General features: G+C 37.5%; 1 protein-coding gene across 1 annotated transcript in view; it reads right to left on the reverse strand.

Annotated features, from left to right (window-relative positions):
* LOC100893564 (adhesion G protein-coupled receptor B1) overlaps positions 1-17,126 on the reverse strand; it is a 41,263-nt gene extending 24,137 nt beyond the window's left edge. The window contains exons 1-4 of the mRNA XM_030986061.1: positions 16,201-17,126; positions 8,748-8,793; positions 2,794-2,901; positions 45-118 (exon numbers count right to left, since the gene is read on the reverse strand). Coding sequence (XP_030841921.1) covers positions 45-118; positions 2,794-2,901; positions 8,748-8,793; positions 16,201-16,230 — 258 coding nt within the window. The 5' untranslated portion in view covers positions 16,231-17,126. The remainder of the gene's footprint in view (positions 1-44; positions 119-2,793; positions 2,902-8,747; positions 8,794-16,200) is intronic.
* Positions 17,127-25,811: the final 8,685 nt, after the last annotated feature.

Below are 25,811 nucleotides of genomic sequence, written 5' to 3' on the forward strand. Positions count from 1 at the left end.
GAGAAAAAAAGAAAAATAAGAAAGGGAACAAAATGTGCACTCACGTTTTGTTTCACGATGCAGAAGGGCGTAAAGTCACAGCAACAGGGCTCAGCCAGCAGGGATGTGATGTTACATTCTAAGGATTATAATCAGACATAGATATTGATACAAATAAAGAACGAGTTAGAAATCAAATCATGTGGTGTCATGTTCACAACCAATCTCATGTCGGGAAATACACGTAATACACGTTAGGTACCCCCTCCGAACGTGAGTAACACTCAGCAAATCCCCCCTAACAAACCGCTCCCAGGGTCCTTCTTTGAGTGTTCCCACTTCTGTAATAATCCAAAATGGCGGCCCATCTCAGACGCTTATTCGGTTTCCTCTCCTCCTGTCGGCGGTAAATTGTCTGAGACAGATGACAGCTGAGTAAATTTGACTTTCTCTGTTTGCGATTCTTACAGCCGCATCTATGATTTCCTGTTACCGTTTAGAATTTAAATTCACGTTTACTCAACAAAAGGTCACTGTCTCTCCATCAGACTCGACTGTAAGAGGAATGACATCTTTCAAACGGTTCTTCAATTAGATTGGGAAAGGCTAACAAAAAGCATCCACTCTGGGCAAGAGACATGTGATGTAGTAATTAGAGACCGATTTTTTTTTTTTGCAGTAGCATAAGATGAACTCCGGGCAAAAGAACGTTGAAGGAAAGCACTGTTTCTAAAACGTTGATGCTCAACTTCTTCCGGTGGTACTTATATACTAACGATTTTTTTGTTTGTTAATGATTATTTTATTTTGCTTATGACTATTTTGAAACCTTCAGAAAGGGGGCATATTTTTAGGGGATGCATTGGAGGGAGCAAATCCTCGAGTCTTCTTTAAACGCCAAAATGGAACTTTTGGTTTGAGATTGAGAAAATGCTAAAAATAGATGTTTTATGTTTTAAACTGTCTTATGTTTCGTAATGGATGGTAAATGCGTTAAATAAAACAGGGATTCATACAGGAACAGGGTTACACTTTTTATATACAGAGTGAACACAGGGGCTCTCCTGCTGAAAGTGGTGATTATTTCGCATCAAAACATGCGGTTAATTATAAGCATTTGTAATGATTATTATGATCGTAATGACATGTGATAATCTTTGATGAAATATTGGAAAGAATGATACCAGTCTCTGTTGGCAATTTCTGTTCAACTGATCTAAATTTTGTTTGCCGTTGAAATGAAAAACCTATTTTCCCGGCTCAAGAGAGTGCCATAAACCAAACGATCATATACTTTTCTTTAACGACAAATATTATTACAATTCCTTGACATTTATGGTATGCATTTATTGACCAATCCCCAAGATCTTGATAATGTGTAACGTCTCATAGAAACAATGACGAAGATTGCGTAAACAGTTATCATTATACATATCGTGAGCACAGGCGACAATTAAAATGGACATCCCCGGCCCCCTCACCCGTTGCTAACGAAACGATATCGACCAGTATCACTGTGGTATATCAGAATTCCTTGTTTTATTGGAAAGGGATTAATTCTATAACTGTTAGGTTAGGTTATGGAAGTGAGATAAAGAATCGAAGTTATCAATATATTGCACAAAAATGCTCTCCGTATCTTACTTTTGATACTTTTTATATTTTGTATTCTAATTTCTTAATTATTTACTTCTTATTAGCCTAACAATATATGGTATGCATATTGATTACAGTAATATCAAAATAAATAGGAGGCGAAAACCGAGCAGCAAAGCTTGGACTGGGAACGTTAAGAAGAAAATAGAGACAAGAAAGCAAAAAAGAGTACAGCTAAACAAATAAAGACAAGACAAGGGGGGGGGGGGGATAAAAATAAAATTAACAAACACATTATCATTTTTTCGTCGTCAACCCGGGATGCCCAAAATATTAAGTCATACAAAAGGCAGGAGTAGAAAGGAAGCAGGAAAAGGATCCCTTTCTTTTTTTTCTTTCATTATTTTTTGCAGCTCCAACGCGCCTCCACTAGTACACCAGTGATCGTCGTCACTCTATTCATATCAAGAGGTTTAAATATCAAGTATCATTCCATACTGTTTATAAACATCATGTTTATACGAATAATATCCCAAACTAATTTCAGTTTCCTTTTACCAAATTTTATTAATGATATTCACGATGACAGAAAAATAATCATATGACATAAACATAAACGGTTGTAATTTAAAAAGCCTAAATGTAATCAGGACTGATGAGCATTCTGAGCACAGATGACCTACAAAATATGATACACGGTACATGCATTAATTGTTATTGGTTATATCTTCCTTCAACAATAGTTTCAACTACTACTAATAATAATATCATTTTCTGTGAAGTCATTGAGGAGTATAGAGTACCGAAATGTGACGCCATACTGGCCACGTTGTCATGGTTGCTTGTTCCAAACAACTTTGTACTAAACAATGGCGTGATAATCACACCAGCCCCGACCACTGACTTTGCGCTGCTCCAGCCCGTTGCTTGAATGATTTCGCGGTGAACCTTATACGCAGGCTCTGTTGTTTAGAACCAGTAACCTGGGGATTCTTGCATAAAATTAAAAGATGCGATTAAACGCAACTATAAACATCGAACGGAACTTGATTTTCAGTCAATCAAAATTGAGTATTTGGAAGTTGCGTTTGATTTTTTTTTTTAAAGTTGCGTTTAATCGCATCTTTTATGCAAGACCCCCTGGACGGTGGGCGAATATGACGTTGGTACTTCGGTACTCTAAATAATTTAGGAGAGTTGAATGGAATACATACGTACCAGAACAGGGGGCGTTCATGTTTAACGTTAACGTTGCGTTATCACAGTTGCAGGTTGTTTCCATACAAGATCCTTCAGGGGTACACTGGCTTGACTCTGAGCAGGTTCCTAAAAAACAAAAAAAAAGAGATATGTCATAATAGGTGGCGAGCATAGATTTGTTAACTGACAAATTAATGTAATGAATGACTAGATTGAAAATAACCAATGTTTGAAAGGTATTTGACCGTTTTTTCTCATAATAGGATGTCACTAAACTTATAACCCATTCCCAAACAATTTGTCCAATTACAAAAACAGATCCCACTCGGTCGCTATTCCTTAAATGCTACTACCCCCCCCCCCTTTCCGTCATGACAACAACAAAATCGCCGCCTCTGACGACCACATCCCACACCCACAAATCCGGAAGTTTTTTAGCAGATGGTTCTGCATTTATTGAAGGAAAACAAATTTCTTCAAAAATATTTAAACAATACTTACAATATATGATATAATTGATGAACATAAAATATGACGACTGACGACTGAATACGAATAAAAATACATAGATATCATTGAAAACTTGAAAGTTTGGAAGTAAATGAAAGAATAAAGATACACGCAGAGGCCTACTTTCATAAGCATGAGTGCTTGAGTCGATAGCAGCCGGGAAAGGGGGGGGGGGGGGGTGGAGGAGGGTTAGGTCGGAAAATGGAGTGTCACGTACAGTGTGTATAAAGATTTTTTTTTCTTCAAAAGATATCTGAATAAAAAGTTGGAAGAAAGAAAAAAAAAGCAAGGAAAATTGCAAGTATGTGTATGTGGGTGTGTGCAGGTAAAGTAAGTGTTCAATTCGTTTTGTTTAAGAATTGGTCATCTCAAAGTGATTTATAAAAACAAACGATTTAATAAAATTGTTAAGACCCATACAATTTGTATGAATATTTGGATATTGAAAATAAAATTAATCAAGACTTTGCATGAATAAAGAGATGCAGACTGTTTAATATTCTCAGAACAACAGTTTTAGTTTATGAACAACAGCAACAACAAAAATTAATAATAACGACTATTTTATGATTATTTTATTTTGCTTATGACTATTTTGAAACCTTCAGAAAGGGGGCATATTTTCAAGCCGTACTCTGATTATCCATAGTTTTGGTAAATACAAAATATATATATCATCAAAATTGGATTTAGGCAATGTATTGGAGAAACAAAATTAGGCAGTTTTTCTCATCGACCTTCAACAATTTTACCAGTTCACTTTAAAGTCTAGTATATTGCTCACAATATATAAATCCAATCCATTAGTATTTTTGGCCTCGATAGATCTAGAATGAGGTAAACGATGAAAACAGATAAATACCCGCTCATCAAGTATTAAACTATTGTTATTTCTAATTTTCCAAGAAATGTTGCCTCGACCGGAATGATTGGGCGACGTCGATGAAAGAAGATAATATTTGCAAATTATATATACAAGGCTTTTAGACTCATCAATCACTTTCAGCCTATTAGCCGCCAGAACGGTGGGATGTGGGTATTTTACATTTAAGTTATATCAATTTTTTCAATAAACATCTTTCCAAATTAGTGTATTAATTCAGATTAAAAAGATTATTTTGTATTGGGGAGGGATAGGAGAGCGAAAGAGATGTCCTCTCAAGTGGAATAAGAATTGCATGCACTTATTGATAAAAACAAGGGGTTAAAGAAAATTGTATTTTTGACCACTTTTCTTTCTTTCTCTTTCATATTGACAGAATGTCATTTTAAAAGGCGGACGAAAGGAAAGATTTGGTGTGTGTGTGTGTATGTGGGTGTGTGTGTGTGTCGAGGTGGGGTGGGGAGGGGGCGTCGCTTTTTACTTTCGTCCACATCAGTCTATGAAATATGCCTATTTGAACTACATGCATTATTGACGATGGCAAGTCCTAAACAAAAACTTCTTGCTTGATTTGCCTTTTATCTTCATACTGTATGCCAAGTCAAAATGTCACTCGGTGTTGTTGTGATAACATCCCTTTTTTCCTGGTACGGATGATAATATCAAAAAGTACTTTTTGGGGATCAATAAGAAAACATAAATAAGAATCGCTGATGATCACTGATATATAATATCACCCATACCCTTTATCCATGTATTGCTTTTAGATTCTATGTTTCTATTGGGGAAAGAGTAATTTGGCCTATCGTACGAGCGGACAAAGGGTTAGACTCCGCCCTCTTTTAACTCTGCATTAATTATTCAAACGCCGAACATGTCAGATTAAATGATACATATGCCCTCTACAGCTTATTAGATGATTAGACTTAATATGAAATCTAAAATGAAGGCTGTTACTCCTGTTCCATATTGTATTGTAAAGAGTTTTGCCATTTTATTTGTTCACGCACCATTAACGAACGGTTTGTTGATTGCTGGTCTCATTAAAAGCTGGGAAATTATCACAGTTGTTTCCTTATTATGATGTTGTTACTATGCTATTATTAGCAATGGAAAGTACGTTCAACTGTCTGGTGTTAAAAGACCTTCCTGGAATCCAATTGGGTTGGAGAAATTACTTTTTATTTCAACAAATGCATCGACAAATACGCCTTTTTGTATGATATGAATCTTGATGATTAAAAATTTAGTATTGACAACCATAGACGCGCTTGATTACGCGTACACGGATCCACAGTCACTTTGTCAAATCGACCATCCCCAATTATGGGAGGGAAGAGAGATGGAAAGATGATTAAAAATTAAAGGAATAACATCATGTTCAGAATTGTTTTCATCATAATCCACTCTTTGTCTGCATGGGAGACAGCAGAAGCCGGCCACCGCAGCGGGATTCCCGAAATGATGTAATTATTATGCTCTTATAAATAGCATTTATACTCCTATACCCCTTTCAAATATTGTATATTGAACCCATGGCCTACCGTGAAGAGTTCAGAGGCTTCCGTTACAACAAAATAACATAGAATACATAGTGCTTTCATTAAGTGTAAATTCTCCCCCCCCCCCCCAACCCTCTGACAATCGTGGATCGCTTTCCTTAAATTAATATTCTTTTAATTGATAATTTAGTTTAAGGTATTTGAGAAATGAAATAGACATGAAAGGATGTCAGATACATATTCCCAGGACATCCCAAGTATTTTCCCTCACCCCCGTCGGTACACTCAAATTCACATTTACCAATAGAAATTTGACTGTATATTTTACCCCCTTCTCTCTCCCTCTCTCTCTCTCTCTCTCTCTCTCTCTCTCTCTCTGTCTCTCTGTGTCTCTGTGTCTGTCTTGGTATGCATCTCTCTTCCTCCCTCCCTCTATAATCTAGATCAGAGTCAGATTCTCCTCTCTACTCTATCATGCCTACATGTAATCAGGATATTTAAGCTCTCAGTACTCACCATCAATCTCTCCCTTTCTTCTCCCTTCCCCATCTCTTTCTATTCTTACTTCCCTTCTTCTCCCCTTCTCTTTCTCTCTCTCTCGTGCTTTCTCTCTCTCTCTCTCTCTCTCTCCTTCTCCTTTCCTCTCTATGTATGTCTCTGTGTCTTCCGAGCAGGGGCGTCGCTAGACCTTTTTCAGGGGGGGGGGGGGGGGGGGGGGTGTAGAGGCCAACGATAACCGACAAAACTAGCGACCAATTACCGACAAACTTAAATGTCCATTATCTACTAATTTAACCCTATAAACCCGAAGGCTAAATTGTTTTTCCTATGGACTATCTATAGTATACTTGCATATGCGCAAATGGTCATTTCACAGTCACAGTTCGTAGGGGAAAAAAAGTTGTCGGCCGACCGACAATATTCATCTAATCGACTTCAAACTTCTGCATTGATATAGTACAAGAGGATCGAGCAAGAATACCGACACAGTTGACCTGACATAGCAACATATTTACCCGCGTCTTTCTTGCTCCCTCGACGAGACGACTCCACCCAACAACCCCCTTCGCTCTCTTACTCCCACTCCTCCTCTCTCAGGCTCTTACCTCTCCTCTCTCTCCTCTCTTTCACCCCGTTTCTTTTGTTTCCCTTTTACTTTTTTTCCCCCTTTTCTTTCTTTTCCTTCTTTCTTCTCCTCGCTCTTTTTCTTTTTTCTCTTTTTCTTTCCTTTCTTTTCCGTTCTTTCTTCTCTTTTCCTTTTATTTTTTCTTTTCTTTCCCTTTCCCTCTCTTTTTTCCCCTCCCCCTTTTCTCTTTTTTTCCCGACGGCAGCGCAATTTTACAGACAATATCCTTACAGGTGGGGGGGGTGTCGCACCCCCCCCCCACACACCTCCCCTTTGGCGACACCCCTGCTTCCGAGTCCAACTCTGTTACTGGCTTCTCCTTTATTCCTCCATTTAAGATAATTCATGACAAATCTAACTTTTCCTACGTTTGCTTTAATTTCCCATCCTTCATCCCCGCTCTCTCTCTCTCTCTCTCTCTCTCTCTCTCTCTCTCTCTCTCTATCTATCTTTCTCTCTCTCTCTCTCTCTCTCTCTCTCTCTCTCTTCCCATGATTTTCTTTGGACTCTCTGTATCCCTGCATGCTTGCAAAGTGTAAACACAATTTTTATATCGTTAATTTCAAACTGTATACATCCATGGCAACAAGCATCTGGCATTCATCAATTTTCAAAAGAACTGGAAACATGTCGCCGCCTCGATATCTATTATTCACACGATTTTAAAATATTTAATGCATTTCATTTTCTGCCAGTACTGAATTGCATGATTACGCGCACCCAGTCGAGGATACTAAGTTAATCTAAAGTTATCATTGTTGTCAATTTTATTGAAATAAACCATAGCTAGATTATGAAATAACGGGAAAACATATACATCCTAAACTTGTATGTATTACCTGTATGTATACACGAGACAACCGCTAACTCGTATTCGAGTAGTTCAACATAATGATATTAATACGGTGTCAAACTTTAGAAATTGTCAAGTAACATCAAGGTAGTATTATTGATAGTGGGTAATGAAGGATGACGATAAATTTATTAAATGCTGTAAACATTCCCAGGGTCGATGCACATGATTTGTCTGGTGCAGGCACATGCATGCGGGTATCAAGTACGGGCATATTAAATTAGACGTTCCAGCCGTTTTTTAATTCTTGATTTGTATTATTTGTAAATTGTATTCTTGTATGTATTGAATTTTTATACGGAAAATAAAACCAAACCAAACCAAACATGCCCTTTATGTTTTCATTGCATTGGATCCACCATTGACTTTGTAAATAGGAGCACATTTTGGCCTAATCATTATCTTCGTTAGATCGTAAGTTATTGGCACGATTGATGTGCCTAGTTCGAGCAAGCACCAGACATGTAATTCCCCTTGACCAGCTATACCGAGGAAGCGCGATGGCTCAGTGGTAGAGCAGTGGTCTCGTAACCGGGGGGTCCAGGGTTCGAAACCAAGTCGATGCGCTAGTGCCCTCTTGTAAGGAATTAACGGGTTGATGTTCATAAGGCTAATTGCCTCTTTTGTTAACCCCACATTCCCATAAAATTTTGTTTGCTCCTTCCCTTCGTATTTTTCTTGTTATCGATCTTTATCTGTATATCATATTTTAATGTTTTTATGGAGAATGAAAATAAATGAAATTAAATGAAATTAAATGAAATGAAATGAAATGAACACCAAGTCCGTCGGATAACTTTTCGGTCAGGTTATGGTATGATAATGGTATGGTATTTATATTTCGAATCACAATAGAAAAACTATTAAAACAAAATAAAAAGTACATAACATACCGAATATGGTAAACAGCTTGATAGCCCACTCGACTTTGTTAACATGACAAAACTGCTCTTCTTTGGGGTCCTGTAAAATGATGTCAATTGTCTGTATATGTGTGGGAATGGGTGATGTGTGCTTCTTATAGTTTATACATGCCTTCATTAGTGGGTACTTTAAGATCACCGTTACAAAACATAAAAGAATAGTCAATAAACTTACCTAATGCGAGGACGGGTGCAAAGAGAGCAGCAATCACAACGACCACCTGTACACCAAATAGAAAGAGACAAAGAAAAAGAAAATCACAAAACAAAGCATATGGACCTCATTCAATTCAAATTCAAATTATTTGTATTTCTCATGCAAAACATGATACAATTAATAGTTACATTACAAAAAGTATACAACGAAACGACAAATATAATTCATAGTAATAGCACGATAAAAGAGGAACTAACTATAGAAGCAGAGCTTGTTTAGGTATTCCTCAGAGGCTGTTTTACATTAAAAAAAAGGCTTCATATATATATATATAAGTAAGGTCGCGTAAAAGGTGTTTATAGTTCATGAAATAGTTAGGTGCTTAAAATACTCTAAAAGCATAAATGATGAAAAAGCAGTTGAAAATGTCAAGGAGAGGAGAGACCGTATTTTAATAATACTAGATTAGACATAATTATCCGGGAGAAACAAAATCTTTTTTTTGTTGTTGTCAATCTTTTTATTTCCTACAACACACCGTACCAAAAGCGATACACGAAATAAATGTAGATATGACCGGAAACTTGAAAAATTCAATTCATGATGACATGAAATTTGTTATTATTTTTTGCTACATTACTTGTATTTTTGACAGGATGAGGTTGAAATATGGTGTTCCTTAAATCTGTGGCCGAACTTGGTTGGGATTTTTAAATCGTTGCTATATATCATTTTGGTAACGAGTTGGATATATCAATATCATAATTAATCAAATGCATTTTGAAAGTTTTGTCACTCCTGGTATTTTGTTTATGTCGATTATAGCATGATTTATGATACAAAATGATAATCATAACACAAAACGAGAAAAAAATGATCAGAAATTGACAATATATATTTATGCAGAGCACCATGGCAGTAGGTGCACATTATACATAGCACATAGGGTATTTCTGATGTTTTCGACACCCTAAAATCCAGAAACTACTTTATTCCTATTCGTTAGAAATAAAGAAAACAAAAACTTAACTTGTGTTTTGAAGAGCGTATAGAGGAATATAATGAAGCATAACAGTAAAAGAATAATTCAAAACAATAAGCATTTATCTTTCTGCCGACTCACTTGACGCGTTATTAGAAAACAAAATACATGTTCTATCTGATCTTGTCGATTTATCGACAAATTTGCTTGATCTGCCCCAACCCCCCCCCCCCCTCTCGTCTCCGCAAGCACAAGGCACGAATTTGGTTAATTGAGCTAACACTCTGAAAGATTTTTTTCTCTTCTCCTTAAAGGTAATACAAAGTTTTGGTATACGGTCATGAATTTGGTTCAAATGAACATATTGGAAGCATACACGATCCTACAATATTCAGTGATCGTTGTCGCGGTCGAAATCGACTCTAAAGTTATGAAATTGTAAATAATAAACACTTTATGTTGGATAGATCCCTCTCAAGGTCAAGATATTAATTAAGCTATAAAACAATGTTATTGATTAAAATCGACCGATTAGCTATCCTCGTTCGGAAATAATATAACACATCTACATACTCTGAGATTTTCATGGTCGCAGCTACCAGTGCACGGCCATAGGAGCTATTTGAAATTTATCAAAATTTACCGGGAGCACCGGTAAATCTTTATATTCAATTTTTCTCGAAAGCAGAAGTGTTTTAGGGGCTAAAATTTCTGGTGTTATCAAAAAATCCACAGGGGCATCCAAATATATCAAAATTGTAAAGAATGACTATCCCCCTATTTTTCAAAATTTCCCAAAACTTTGTAATACCTCTAAACTGGTTTGAAACTAAAATTGATGGTTAATGATCAATTATAGATTAGATAATTATATGGGATATAATGAATCATATTATCCTAGTGATGGAAGCGGAATGAAGGTCGCTATGGCTTTATCTCTGTTTTCATTTTGCCACGTGCTTTTTAATTATTCAGGAGGTGCTTTTTCTTTAGGAAAGATAATGATATTGTTAATGAAACGAAACTCGCTTTAGCCAGCCTAATGAGCAATTCGATCTAACATGAAAGCCCCAAAGGTGATATTTTTAGAAGGCTCATCACGATGAATTAGTAACGACATGCACCTATTGTTTGTATATTAGACCGTACACTTTACCACTGGAAATTCATGAATAAACCACTATAATGACCTTCCTGTCATCTTTACCAACATGTTTCGATAGAACAACACCGCACATAATTATCCAACGAGACAAGGTGATGATTATCACTTACCATTAACAAGAAAATTATTGGCTCAGAAAGCTTTTGTTCTCTGAACTGGAATTCTTAAAGCAATGAAATTAAAGATCCCCTAGTCTCAATAATTTATAATGTAAATTTGTATATAATATATGCTCAGTCAATAACCTCCTACCAACAAGATAAGCCTTAGCAAAATGATACCTATATACACAAAGGAAAAAATACTGAATGTTAGAATTTGAACAGTTACCTAACGATCCCATATTCGCTTTTGTTCCCGATCTTCACATTCTTGTCTCTCTCTCTCTCTCTCTCTCTCTCTCTCTTTCTCTCTCTTCTCTCTCTCTCTCTCTCTCTTTCTCTCTCTCTTTCTCTCTCTGTCTCCTGGTCTATGTCCCTGTCTCTCTCCCTCTCTTTGTCTCTCTGTCTCTCTGTCTCTCTCTGTTTCTCTGTCTCTCTGTCTCTCTCTGTCTCTCTGTCTCTCTGTCTCTATCTATCTCTCCCTCTTTCTTTTTACGAATTTACTCAGGCATACAGTAAATTGCAGCTTTCCCTGTTTTATTATTATACTGATACAACAATTATTATAACGACAAATCTGTATTTATATTTATGTAACTAAGGGTGCGTTTATCGGGTCTTGCCACTAGATATCGAACCCCACTATCGAACCCCACTATACGAAAGTGATTTTCGGGATGTCGCGTTTATCGTCTCCTCACAATTCAAAATAAAGGCCTTATCTCTGCGCAGCTGCTTTGCGCCGTTTGACCCTGGAAGCAGAAAGTTGCTCGGAGGTCAACTAGGGCATAGCACATGAACCGGAAATTAGCCGGGGAAGGTCCGATTTGTAAGTGGGGTTTAAAACAGCTTTGCGTTTATCATGTCTCAAAATCGTGATTCTGACTGTATGTCACATTCAAAACACACCTTTTTGCGTCTTTAGATATGCCCATATCTAAAGACGTTTACAAAAGGCTTTGCGTTTATCACCTTCAAAATTTGCCTAAAAGACGTTTGAGAAACCTGATTCTAGGCAAAAATTTGGTCAATAAACGCTCTGATGTAGGGGTTTGCGCCATGCAAGCGTTGACTTCTGACGCATGCCTCTTCGTTTCATCGCATGCATTTAGGTAAAAAATGTTTCGTTATCATTTTCAGTTCTTCAATATTACTATTTTGTCTTTATACAATCTTATTACATTGTTTTATGTCATTATTGAATTTACATGTACCTTGTATATGTTTGAATATGCTTATATTGAACGGAAATAAATAAATAATAAATCTTAATCACTGCCAAGGCTACCACCTTAGTTCGTTTCTCTAAACGGAGCATCGAGAAAACATTTTCTACGGCGGTAAAAATCTGTTATTTAAAAACAAAAGAAGACTTATAATAGATAATTACAAAGAAGTAGAACTTCTTCTTTCTAACGTTCTTCTGTCACCACGCAATATAATATAAAGATGTTTTCAAAATCATAGACAATCGAGAGAAAGTAAGACTGAATTCCATTTTCTATGTACCAAATACGATGAAATATACAATATCGAACATTAATGTCACATGAAACTAGGAACATTTATACCTCTGTAATACCAACGAGATCGACCTTAGCCCGACAACAGACCGAAGTTTTTTAATAAAAACGACATTGCTCTGAATGGCCAAGAATTGGACGGTTCAGAGTCGGCATGTGTCCGAGGTGTTACAAGTATTGTAGATGCGGTGATATAATAAGTTCTACTTTGAGGAGGAAAAAATGTTTCATCACGTCTGGATGGATCCAGGATATGAGCTATAATTTATGTAATATTTTTCACCAGTTCTGATCCGCTGTACTTATGATTATTAAATGACACAATCCCTACGTTATATTGCTTCTATCACAATGGTTATGACAAATTTGATGGTGAAGGTCGCAATATTGATCGCGGGGCACTGATGAGAAACGTAATGTCCATCACTTTCCAATTTCAATAGATATATTGGTACTTAGCTGGGAGACAATATTAAATTCATACTAGGTAGTCATCAATATAAGAGTTCATGTATACATCAAGGTGAGCGCTTTACAGATCATATTATATTTTTATCACACTTATCGGATTTCATGCTAGAAAATGAGGAAAGATCCCAAATATTCAACGAAGACTGTAGTAAAAAAAAATGTTTCCTTGCGTTCGAAAGTCATGTATTCGTGGGAGGGAAGCTCCTATTAATTTTCATCCTTTTTAAAAATCTAAGACGTTTGATGATTTGTATGTGAGTGTAGTATTAACTCTAGGCTACCTATAAACAGTGACATGTCCCTGGTATAATAGAGCAGACATGCACAGTATAATTATATAGATACACCAAAAACATTACAATTCGTCATTGTTGTGAATATTGTGTCTAATGTTGCGTATTGATGAATGGTACGTTTATAGCTAAGTGTCATATGTTATTGTTCAAAAAAATAATGTTGTTTGCTATTGTTGCATCAGCACTTTGCTCAGTATACTTTAAAAGCGTTTATCTAAGAAACGGAATAATTTTTTAGTTTGTATTTATTTGTTTCTTTTTGATACATTAAATGTTTGCAATGGATAATAAATTGTGCGTTTTATGTCATGCCGTGTTCAGAGTAATATTAACAATTAAATGATGTCATTCCATCATTTAGTCTGGTTGGGGGCTCATATAGAAATATCGCTAATATTACAAATTAGACATTTCAAGTTATAAACTCATTTAAATGAGCAACAGCAGCGCAATAATTTATAATCTCGTTTGTGGCGGATTAAAGCAGGTGTATATACTGAGAGGACATTATCTGATATTTGGGACACATCAGGTTATAACAGGAATTATGAAATGCGTAAAGAGTTTGGGACTGTGAGGGGTGGATGTCCCCTCCCCTCCTCTTTTCTCTCTCACTTTCTCTCTCTCTCTCTCTCTCTCTCTCTCTCTCTCTCTCTCTCTCTCTCTCTCTCTCTCCCTTTCTGTAATATACCCACCCTATTTCTTTCTCTCCCCTCTATTTTCTGCCTCTTTCTTTTTTCTCTCCCTTTCTCTCTTGTAGTATTATAATGAGGGGGGGGGGGTACGGCACTTCATGTCCCCGTAATAAATGTCACCGTCAATGAATATATGAAATGACTTTCTACCTATAATTATCAATGTAATTGAAAACGCTAATAACTTTGATCTGCATACGGTATCCATTCAATCCCGCTTTCATTTGACGAATTATACCCTCTGCATCATAATTCGCAGATTATTCCAATATAGGTGAACTAATACCGATCAATTACCGAGGCACGAATCTTCGCGGACGTGCACGTACTATTCTAACAGACAAATACGACTGCTAAATAATTCCATTTTGTGATTGAATCATTGATGGATCGCACTTATAAATAACCACAAAGACAATTGATCCCATGTAAATCACTATTCCAAAGGGTTATATATGAACCTTCTGGGCTATTTATTTCTCTCTTTTCCGTCCTTAAGTATTTCGGTTCATTTTAAAATGGAATTATATGTTTCCAACAATGGTAAAGTTATTAATTCGATTGTAATTAAAAATGCCTCTTAAGATATATTGTGGTTGGTGCTTCTATCATTTACTTCTATCATAAAACGTTGCGATTGATCTCAATCAATCGCAAGTCCTCCAATCAATCGCAAGTTTGCAGTCTCCTATCTCGTATGTACATAGTTGCGACTTGCGATTATTATTAATCGTAAAAAGTTGCGATTGATATCAACTCTTTATACGCCTAGGTGATAAGGCCTTGCAAAATGAAAGAGATGAGTCATATGGCCATCAATGATAACTTTCGGGTTTTTTCTTCTCCTCATATTCAGTTTATACTCCACTCAAGAATAAAAACATTAATTTTCAACCACTTAAAAGATAATACCTGGTGATTTCTTGCAATTTAAAATTGAACGAACTGATTTCATTACATAAATGGGCTTGTTAGATTTTAGATTTTGGTTAAAATTATTTTGTTTCGTTCCAAATTTTCTCAATGTTTATAGTTGCGCTCGATTATAATTACCATCTCTCTCGCTATCACACCACCCTAACACCGTCGTTAATATACAGCCGTCGTCATCACTATCACCACTATACCACCATCATCATCTCATCATCATCGTCGTCATCCCCACCATCACCACTAGCATCACTACCACCACCATCATCATCGTCATCATCGTCATCACCGTCATAACCATCACCACTATCACCACCACCACCGCCATCATCGTCATCATCATCATCGTCATTACCATCATTACCATCATCACTATCACCACCACCACCGCCATCATTATCATCATCGTTATCACCATCATCACCATCACCACTAGAATCACTACCACCATCATCATCTCATCATCATCGTCGTCATCCCCACCATCACCACTAGCATCACTACCACCACCATCATCGTCATCATCGTCATCACCGTCATAACCATCACCACTATCACCACCATGGCACCACCGCCATCATCGTCATCATCATCATCGTCATTACCATCATTACCATCATCACTATCACCACCACCACCGCCATCATTATCATCATCGTTATCACCATCATCACCATCACCACTAGAATCACTACCACCACCATCATCATCGTCATCACCATCATCAACATCACCACTAGCATCACCACCATCGTCGTTGTTGTATATCTTTCTTTTAGTTCACTATTTGCTATTTCACCTTAATTATATATAAACATGACCATTTATACAATATTTAGGAAGACAACCTGCCTCTAAAAAAATACAAAGTTGGGGAAAACCCATGAAGGCCATGAGGATCAAATTTTACTCAAATATTCGCTATTTAGCGTGTTAAACTCATTGTTATGTTTTTTTTGTTTTTTTGGTAGTGTTGAAGCTTGCGGTAGAGCTTCATTGTAATTACAGATTGAAAGAATCTGAAACAGGCTGGAATGTCTATTTTTTTAAAATACAAACCGGTATCATTTAAGTGCATTGAACAAGAATTTCTAAATTTCTGCTCATACTATGTATTGGATAAATAGATAAATGCAAATTGTTGACAATTTCGAGTTGAGGTTTTGGATTAAAATACACATATATATTCCGCAACAAAATCTTCCAAGATTCTAATTCATATTTCTTCACAATACGATTTACTCCATAATTAAGCCACCTGTATCTCCTACAAATCATTCCTAATATGAAAACGAATGAGATACTTACAGCAAGTCCTATATTTTTGTCTCCCGCCATTTTGAGCTCCTTGCCTTCTGTCTGTTCCTTTCCAAGTCTTAGGGTGTACTCCCAAGGTAAGAAGGAGTTGGTGTTACTATGGTAACAATAAGTCTACAATCCTGATTGGCAAACAGTATCAGTCAAGTCTTGACGTACGACCAACCAAAGAGAGAAAGCTTGCGCGTGTCCAAACATCAAAAGGAATCATACCTTGATGGGCGATGGGCATATGTAGGTCATTTAGCAGTCAGGTAAAAAAAAAAAAAACACCACCACCACCATATTTATCTTTATACAATTTAGGATGAACTGTTGAACTCGGATGTGAATTTAATAACACTCTTTTCGCATGCTGTTTGACTCCATCATGTTTTCTGATATTCTAGAAAGAAGATTATCAGGCGAAGGTAGACCTCAGTGATGTAAATAACAGAGTTTACGATTTACTGAAGACGATGTTACCGATGGCTTTGGCGAAGTTGTATGTTGTATATAGACGGAAGTTGTATGTTAAAAAGTCACGATCGTAATGATAAATATAACTTGTGAGTTGAATCCCAGAAAGCTTTTTTTTGTAAATGTCTATTAGTAGACAAGATGCCCTCGGTGTGTCTAGGGGAATTTCGTTGAGTTCAGACGTCCTGATGCTCCGCTCATCTCAACCAAAATGAAGCTATTTCGCGAAATATGAAGAAAATGCTGTTTTTGTTGCTAGGAAGATAGAATGATGAAGGTCATGTTACCTCCACATTTACCGCCTTTGAATAATCAACACGTCGTAGGAATTTGAAGTTGATGCAGCAGCTGGCAAAGCAAATTGTTTTGCAAGACGATGCAAAAATAGCCGAAATGATTTCTAATCGATAGTCAATATACTCCTTTCCGCCAATTATCACTCCAGCTATTAGAAGACCCCGTCGCCTTGCATACTGCAGCAATCTAATCGAACACCTAAATCACGCTCATGCGCCCGGATGCAGGCGAGATGCAGTTAACACTATCCTGTTAGATTGGGAAGCCGTCCAATCACAATCCTCGTTGTCATGGTATCAGAACGCCATCTCGTACGCTCTACCGTCTGCTAATATTTGTTCGCGAGGTCTATTCTGTCACTGTGGATGTTCCCATGCAGAGGGGAATTTTGCCATCGACTGTCAATTAATTTCCCCAACAATAGCCATCACTTACCATCTTTTATAATTTGATGAAGTAGACGAAGTAGAAAGAGAAGTAGTAGAAGAAGAAAACGAAGAAGAAGAAGAAGAAGAAGATTGGAAAAAGAAGTAGAAGAAGAAAAAGAAGAAAGAAGATGATGACGACGATTTTGTTGATGAGGATCACGATGATGATGATGATAATGATGATGATGATGATGATGATGAATTTGATAATGACTGCTTTCGTGCTAGATGTCTCCGTATGCCTTCTTCTATCTCATTTCCTTTTTCTATTTGATTTCGGTCAATCTTGTTGACGCATTAATCATGTCCACGTCCAAGCCATATTAACCGGTATTACTCTATCTCAGTCTCTCTGTGGAATAACTCTCTCTCTCTCTCTCTCTCTCTCTCCCTCTCTCTCTCCTTTTCTTTCGTTCTCTCTCTCTCTCTCTCCCCCTCTCTCTTCTTTTCTTTCGTTTTTTCTCTCTCTCTCTCTTTCTCCCTCTCTCTCTCTTCTTTTCTCCCCCTCTCTCTCTCTCGCTCTCCCTTTCGCTATGTCTGTCTTTAATAGTCTCTGTTTCTCTCCCTCCCCTCTCTCACCATCTCTCTTTGTATTTCTCTCCCTCGCTTCTTTATCCCCTTATTTTCCTTCTCTGCGCTCCCCATCTCTCTGTATCTATCTCTGTATCTCTCTCTACCTTTCACTCATTTCTCTGATTAGCTTTTTTGCGGCCTTCTGTAACGCTGACTATTCCCATACAAAAGTAATCCAAACACCTGTTCTCATCTATCACAAGTTCAAAATAGTAGATAGTTTGTGTGTCTGTATGATGTACGAAGTTCATTTTCTATCTAGTGCTACATAATACCTCTACTTATTACATCGATAATTCAATGAGTATAATTCTTTGAGTGGAATTGCAAAATGTTTTACAGATTGCTACACCATTTTAAATAGAAATGTACACGTCTTTGCAGTTCTCTCTCTTTCCCTCTTTCTTTCTACCCTTTGTCCCTTTTTCTTCTATCTATTTCTTTATATTTTCTCTCTCTCGCTCTTTCTCTCTCTCTCTCTCTCTGTCTCTCTCCCTCTCCCTCTCCCCCTCTTCCTCCCTCTTCCCCTCTTCCTCTATTTCTCGGAGAAGTCATGGTATTGTTATTTGTATCAATTTACTATATATTTATGTATGAATGCATTAATGATGTGACTCAGTATAATGTTCTTTTATGTACCGTCTACTGACAGATGAAATGGTGTTGAATCATTCTTGTTCAATATTACCTTAAAGCTTATCTACCGTAGTTTACAGGAGGGATTAGACCGCTCTGCAAGGTCACTGGACAGGTGGTTATCTCATCAACTCAGCTCTCAGTTAACATAAGAAAAAGAGGATCATGGGGGACCAATGGTCACCGATTAGGCATTGTTTGTTATATAGAGGGCGCAAGTAGCTACCAGTAGTGCAGTGGGCCTTTAACACCTTTCTGGCTCTCGGCATACAATGTCATTCTTATGCTAATATTTAAATTGTAATTAGCAACGAACTTATGTATTATTATGAACAATAAAACTTTAATATTTAGAATGATTGTCTTTTCTCCAAAATCACCTTTTCTTCGAAAAATATTCTTTAAAAAAAAGCTGTATATTTCTCAAAATAAACCAGAAGAAATTTAGAAACTTTTTCGTTTTATTTCATGTTAATCCATTCGTCATATAAAAACACACATAATTATAACATTGATATTTACAGATAAGTAAAGAACATACAGACAACATAACGAAAGATAAAACATAAAATACAATTAAATATTCGAATGAGGAAACCGGTGAGAAACTGAATATCACCACAAAGAATCCAACCATCTTCTTCTCTCATTAACCCAATTAATATCATTCACCAACCAACGTTCTTTCTATTGACATGATGACACTACACAAAGGCAAATTAAAAGTTATTATGGTGGTAACTGAGAGAATAAATGACAATGTAGATATCACATTAATAATGCATCTCATCGATTGTCAACCACTTGCTTGTCCCATTTAGTACAAACGCTATAATTTGACAGATAAGGAATGATGGGATGATAAAATGATGGAATGGTGATTATCAGTTCGTGTAGTTCTACTTACGATGCACTAGTTTCAGCTTCTAGGTTGTGGGAATATAGTGTAACGATCCACCCTCACAATATTATACTTGTAACTGATTTCCATGCTAGCTGTCATATCTTTCAGTATCTGAAACTTCTGAAACATGCAGCTTGAATCATCCCATCCTTTCTTTTCTCAATCTTGTCTTATTTCTGTCTTTTCTCCTCTGTCTCCCTCTCTCTCCCTCTATGCTCTCTCTCTCTCTCTCTCTCTCTCGCTCACTCCGAGATCTTGCATTCAGCCAGCCTATTTCTCATCACTTCCTTCACATTCTTCATTTATAGGTAAACATTATCTCGATTAACCTTATTCCAGAAGTACCGCTGCGAGTTATAGTCTGGATTGTGTGTGTTTTGTGTATAAATACCTGCTTACAAGCAAAAGTTTCTAGTTTGAAGAAAGTCTAGTATGAACGGCTTCACGTATAAACACAACCGGAAGCATACGCGTACGTTGCTTCCGACACACTACCCACTAGATCCAATCTATAAATCGTAGTAATATGCCTAAGAATTCATTGTTTATGAAATGTGTGATTAAGTTGAATATTTATTCAGATAGACAAGCAAATTATCCCTAATATCATATTATTGTCTTAACAATCTCTTGTCAAAAACGTAAGAGAATTCGAATTTTGTACTTCTTTAGTTTATTAACTAGGATCGGAATTCAGGTTGTGCGGTTTACGCGCATTATGTAAATATGACAGTGAATCCCAAATTCATGCTATGAAATATTTGTTTGTTAAATTTCTGCTCTTATTACAAAGGAGAGCTTGAAATATTTATCTTATGCCTTGTATAAAGTTTCAAATAAACACATTGTAATGTTTCCATTACTTAAGCAGTGTAACGTTTGGAATAAATAAGCATTTAATATTGAATTAATAAGTATTTTGAACTATATAAAGACCAGTTGCAATGTGTACGCGCGCATCTAGCTCTGTGCATGATCGCGGCGTTGCTTACAGCACGCGCATAGATTTCCCCCACGTACGCATGATTTCCCCCACGTACGCATAGAGTGTATATATAAGATAGATTTTTCGGATTCGAGGCGATTCGGGAGAATCGCGCAACAAACCAGGTCCAACGTTGACTCGCAAGAGCCGCCAAACAAATTAAGTCCAAACTTTAACACAGAACTTTAAATAACATTGGCTTATTTCTAAACTCTCCTTCATAAACAAACAGGTATAGTTTCTTAAAATTAATATAAAGTCCATTACCAATTTAGTGTTATAACAGACAGATTTTATAAACATGAGTATTAACTTGTGTGTATATATATATATATTATATAAAGACTTATTAAATTTGTAACAGTGGCGATAATATTATTGATGTAAAGAAAGAAATGATTAAATGAAGTTTTTGTTTTTGTGTTCAAACTAAAATCTTGTCTCAAACAAATGTGTTCTTCTTTTTGAGTGTCAATTTAGTATTCCATTTACCTGTATTTCTATAGTCATATATTTTGACTGAAACGAATTAAGATTTTATAAAGATACATCGCTTCCTATCTCTCTTTCACGAGATATGGCCACAAATACCAGGCTCGCCGTGAGGGAAGGTAGGGGCGATGCGGTCGACGCCCTCAACGAGGGCGACGGCCGGTACAAAAATGGTGTCAGAAGTGGGATGGAAATACAGGTAGAGACTAATGGAATTGAGGAAAACACATCCAAATTGAACCAAAATAGTAAATGGGAACAAGATGAACTTGAAGAAAATTTGGCAAAGTGTCAGGAAATGAAAAATGACTCGAATAATTCTTCAGAAGAAGAAACCACACAAGTGAAGAAATCTAATTCTAGAAAGAAACGAAGCGTGCAAAACAGAATTCTTTCTAGACTAACCCAACTAATGGAACAAATGATGACTTTGACTAACAAATCTCGGACGCGGCAACGCGCTGGTTCAAACTCTTCTACTGAAGAAATAACTGATGCCAGTTCTATTGACAGCGAAGTGATGTTGAACTTCGACAAACACACCAACGACAAAACTAACAAACAAAACAAAACCAACCTTGCAGAACCAAAACTAGAACGAAACGAAACTAACTCTGAACAAAAACGAACACAGAACCAAACACGGCCAAACATAATGCCCGACAAATATGATGGTAGTTCGGATTGGCACGATTACGAAACTCACTTTGATTCATGCAAACTAATCAATGACTGGGAGGATGAAAACGCAGTCAAGTACTTGTCTGCTAGTCTTAGAGGACCTGCTCTAAGATTGCTTAATGAACGTCCACATAAACATTGGACTTATGACGACTTGAAAGCAAGACTATCTCTAAGATTTTCTTCCTCTAAACAAGCAGAAACCTATCTGCTGGAACTGCGTGGTCGCAAGAGACGACCTAATGAATCGCTCCAAGAGCTCGGACGAAACATTAGAGAATTGACAACGAAAGCTTATCCTGATTTTGACTTTGACGGAATTGACCGTCTTGCTAAAATCCACTTTACGGATTCAATTCAAAGCCCAGAGATTCGAACGGGTATTTTCCATGCCAAATCAAAGACCTTAGATGATATGATTGAAGCTGCAATCACCACAGAGACATTTCTGTTAACCGAATCTGAGCGTTCTTGGAAAAAGAACACTCATAATAGAATTGTTGGCACAGAACAAGCGAGTAAAAGTGACTTACAAAGAACAATTGATATTGCCGTGGAACAAGCCTTGCTTAAACAAAACAACCAGCAATATCAAAACGACAAATCCACCAGAACTAACAGAAACCACCAACCGAAACGTTCATGTGCTACTATTGTCAGAAACCAGGTCACATTGCAAGAAACTGCTTCAAGAAACAATCTGACAGGACACAGGCACCTACTAACGAACAACAACGACCTAGAGGAACACAACAAAACTTCCGCCAGACACGAGGCCATTTAAACGACAATGGGCCGCCCATGGGGGCACTGGCGCGGCCAAACCAACGTTAGAACCAGCCCAAATACATGGAAACGAAAACTATGATAACATGACTTCAATTAACCTTCCTTTGAGCAATTCGAACTGTAATGGTTTATTTGTAAAAGTTAGTATCCATGGCCAAGAGCATAGATTTCTGATTGATACTGGAGCCTCTGATTCTTATATATCTAAACAAGTTTATGAGAACATTCCTAGTAAGGATAGACCTTCATTGCGAGAATCAGATAAGAAAGCAAAACTTGCTAATAATACCCCTCTGCCCCTATTTGGTGTTGTGGCACTAGAATTGAAGATAGGCCCAACTTGCGGGTTTACTAAGTTGTTAGTCGCAGATATAAGTAATGATGGAATTCTGGGCCTAGATAATTTGTGCAAGATGGGTGCCAAATTAGATCTTACGACTTTCCAACTTTCTACTAAGTGGGGAGACCTAGAGTGTGAACGAGAAAATGGTGAAACCCTGTTCTGTCGTATCAGTACGTCAGAAACAGTCACCATCCCTGCAGGACATGAAGTTCTGATTAGAGGAACCATGAAAGATAGAATGAAACCAAATAAACTAGGCATTGTAGAAATGGATAACGCCCAAAACCATCTAACCAAAAGTGGTTTAATTGTGGCAAGAACTTTGGTGAGAACAGGGAGTGAAGAAATTCCCGTCAGAATTTTCAATCCATCACCGTCAAACAAGGTGATTCGGAAAAACACCCACCTTGGTACAGTAACAATTGTAGAAGAAAGTGAAGTTGAAACGACACCAAAGTACACAAGATCAAACCTAGACAAAGTACCCGAACACTTACGAGACCTATTAGAGAGAAGCACAAAAGAACTTCCTGAACAGTACCATGAGGACATAGCAAGTTTGCTAATAGAATTTCAAGACGCCTTCTCAAAAGGAGACAATGATATTGGGAGAACAAATCTTGTTGAGCATTCCATTAATACGGGAACGCAGCATCCCATTAGACAAAGACCCAGAAAGCATCCTTTAGGACAAAGAACGGAAATCAAAGAACAAGTAACAGAACTATTAGACAAAGGACTAATAGAACCTACAGATAGTCCTTGGGCCTCTAACATAGTTCTCGTAAGAAAGAAGGACGGTACACAGAGATTTTGTATAGACTATCGATTACTTAATGTGGCAACAATCAAAGACGCGTATCCTTTACCGCGCATCGACGAGACACTTGATGCTCTATCAGGTGCTCGTTGGTTCTCCACACTAGACTTAGCCAGCGGCTATTGGCAAGTTGGACTTGACACTGACGCGAGAGAAAAATCTTCTTTCTTAGCGGGCGGGGGACTCTACGCCTGGAACGTTATGCCCTTCGGATTATGTAACGCCCCCGCCACTTTCGAACGATTAATGGACAAAGTACTCTCAGGATTACACTGGGAAACACTTCTGGTGTACCTAGATGATGTTATCGTTTTTGGTAGTTCGGTACCCGAAGAACTTGCTAGACTAAAACAAGTGTTTCACAGACTTAGACAAGCGAATCTAAAACTTAAACCTAAGAAGTGTCACTTGTTCAAAACAAAAGTATCCTATCTTGGACATGAAGTGTCTGACATGGGAATATCGACTCAGACAGAGAAAACCGAGGCTATAAAGAACTGGCCTACACCGACAAATGTGAAAGAAGTGAGAAGCTTTCTCGGACTAGCTTCATACTATAGACGTTTTGTTAAAGATTTCGGATCTATTGCGAAACCACTTCATCAATTAACTGAGAAGCACCGTGCTGGGCGATTCGAATGGAGTCCCGCCTGTCAAGATGCATTTGATGAACTTAAACATAGATTAACGTCTGCCCCGATTTTGGCATATCCTTGTGCAGAAGGTGAATTTATCCTCGACACTGATGCTAGTAACGACGGTATCGGTGGGGTATTATCACAAATCCAAGACGGACATGAACGGGTAATAGCTTACGGAAGCAAAGTCCTTAGCAAATCAGAGAGAAATTACTGCGTAACTCGGAGAGAACTATTGGCAGTAGTAACTTACTTGAAACACTTCAAACAGTACCTTTATGGTCGGCATGTTATTGTAAGAACAGACCATGGAGCCTTAAGATGGCTCACCAACTTCAAACAACCGGAAGGTCAACTCGCGCGTTGGCTGGAAGTAGTATGTGCATATGATATTGAAATAATACATAAAGCTGGTAGAAGCCATGCAAATGCAGATGCACTTTCGCGACGACCTTGTAAACAATGCGGTAGAGAAACTGAATGTGAAGCAGAACTTGCGAGAACTGATATCGGTCGAACTTGTGTTATTGAATTGACAGACACAAATAACAATGTTGAGATTAGAAAGGCTCAACTCGAAGACCCGAATATCAAGCCGGTGATAGAAGCACTTGAACGAGGTACGAAACCTACAAAGGAGGAAATGTCACCTCTGTCGTACAAAACGAAAGTGTTATTAGGACACTGGGAACAGCTAGAGATTCACGACGGTGTTCTTTTCCGAAGATGGGAATCGGAGAACGGTAGAACTATTAGGAAGCGACAAGTATTGCCAAAGCAGAAAATTCGTGATGTATTAGAGGAACTGCACTCGGGTGCATTTGGTGGACATTTGGGATCCACCAGAACTTTGAAGAACGCTCAGATGCGTTATTATTGGGTAGGAATGAAGGCGGATATTAGATCTTTCATTCGTGAATGTTTGGCATGTAATAAAAGAAAGTCGCACGGTCGAAAACAGAGAGCTCCTTTGCAGCAAAGACGTTCAGGAAGTCCAATGGAACGAATTGCACTTGATATTCTAGGACCACTTCCCACCACTGAAGATGGCAACAAGTACATTTTGGTAATAGCAGATTATTACACAAAGTTTGTAGAGGCCTATGCCATTCGTGATGAAAAAGCCCATACTGTGGCTCGGAAATTGGTAGAAGAATTTGTTTGTCGTTACGGTGTACCAAAAGAAATACACTCTGATCAAGGTCGGAACTTTGAATCAAACCTATTCAAGGAGGTTTGTAAGATTCTAGGTGTAAAGAAAACAAGAACAACTGCTTACAATCCCAAGTCGGATGGGATGGTAGAACGCTTTAACAGAACTTTGTTAAATATGCTAGTAACTATGATTGATCCTGACAAACACCAGCAAGACTGGGATAGATATATTCCTTTTGCTACCGCCGCGTACAGAAGCACCGTACACGAAACAATACAGGAAACACCAAACATGATGATGTTTGGCCGAGAAGTTACCCATCCTGTAGACCTTTCGCTTGAGCAAGCAACTTCAGAACTAAACACTGATTATGCTCAGGATCTACGAAACAGAATGGATAG

Source organism: Strongylocentrotus purpuratus, unplaced genomic scaffold (assembly GCF_000002235.5).
Source record: "Strongylocentrotus purpuratus isolate Spur 01 unplaced genomic scaffold, Spur_5.0 spur5_scaffold_15, whole genome shotgun sequence".
In the NCBI taxonomy this organism is placed as follows: Eukaryota; Metazoa; Echinodermata; class Echinoidea; order Camarodonta; family Strongylocentrotidae; genus Strongylocentrotus; species Strongylocentrotus purpuratus.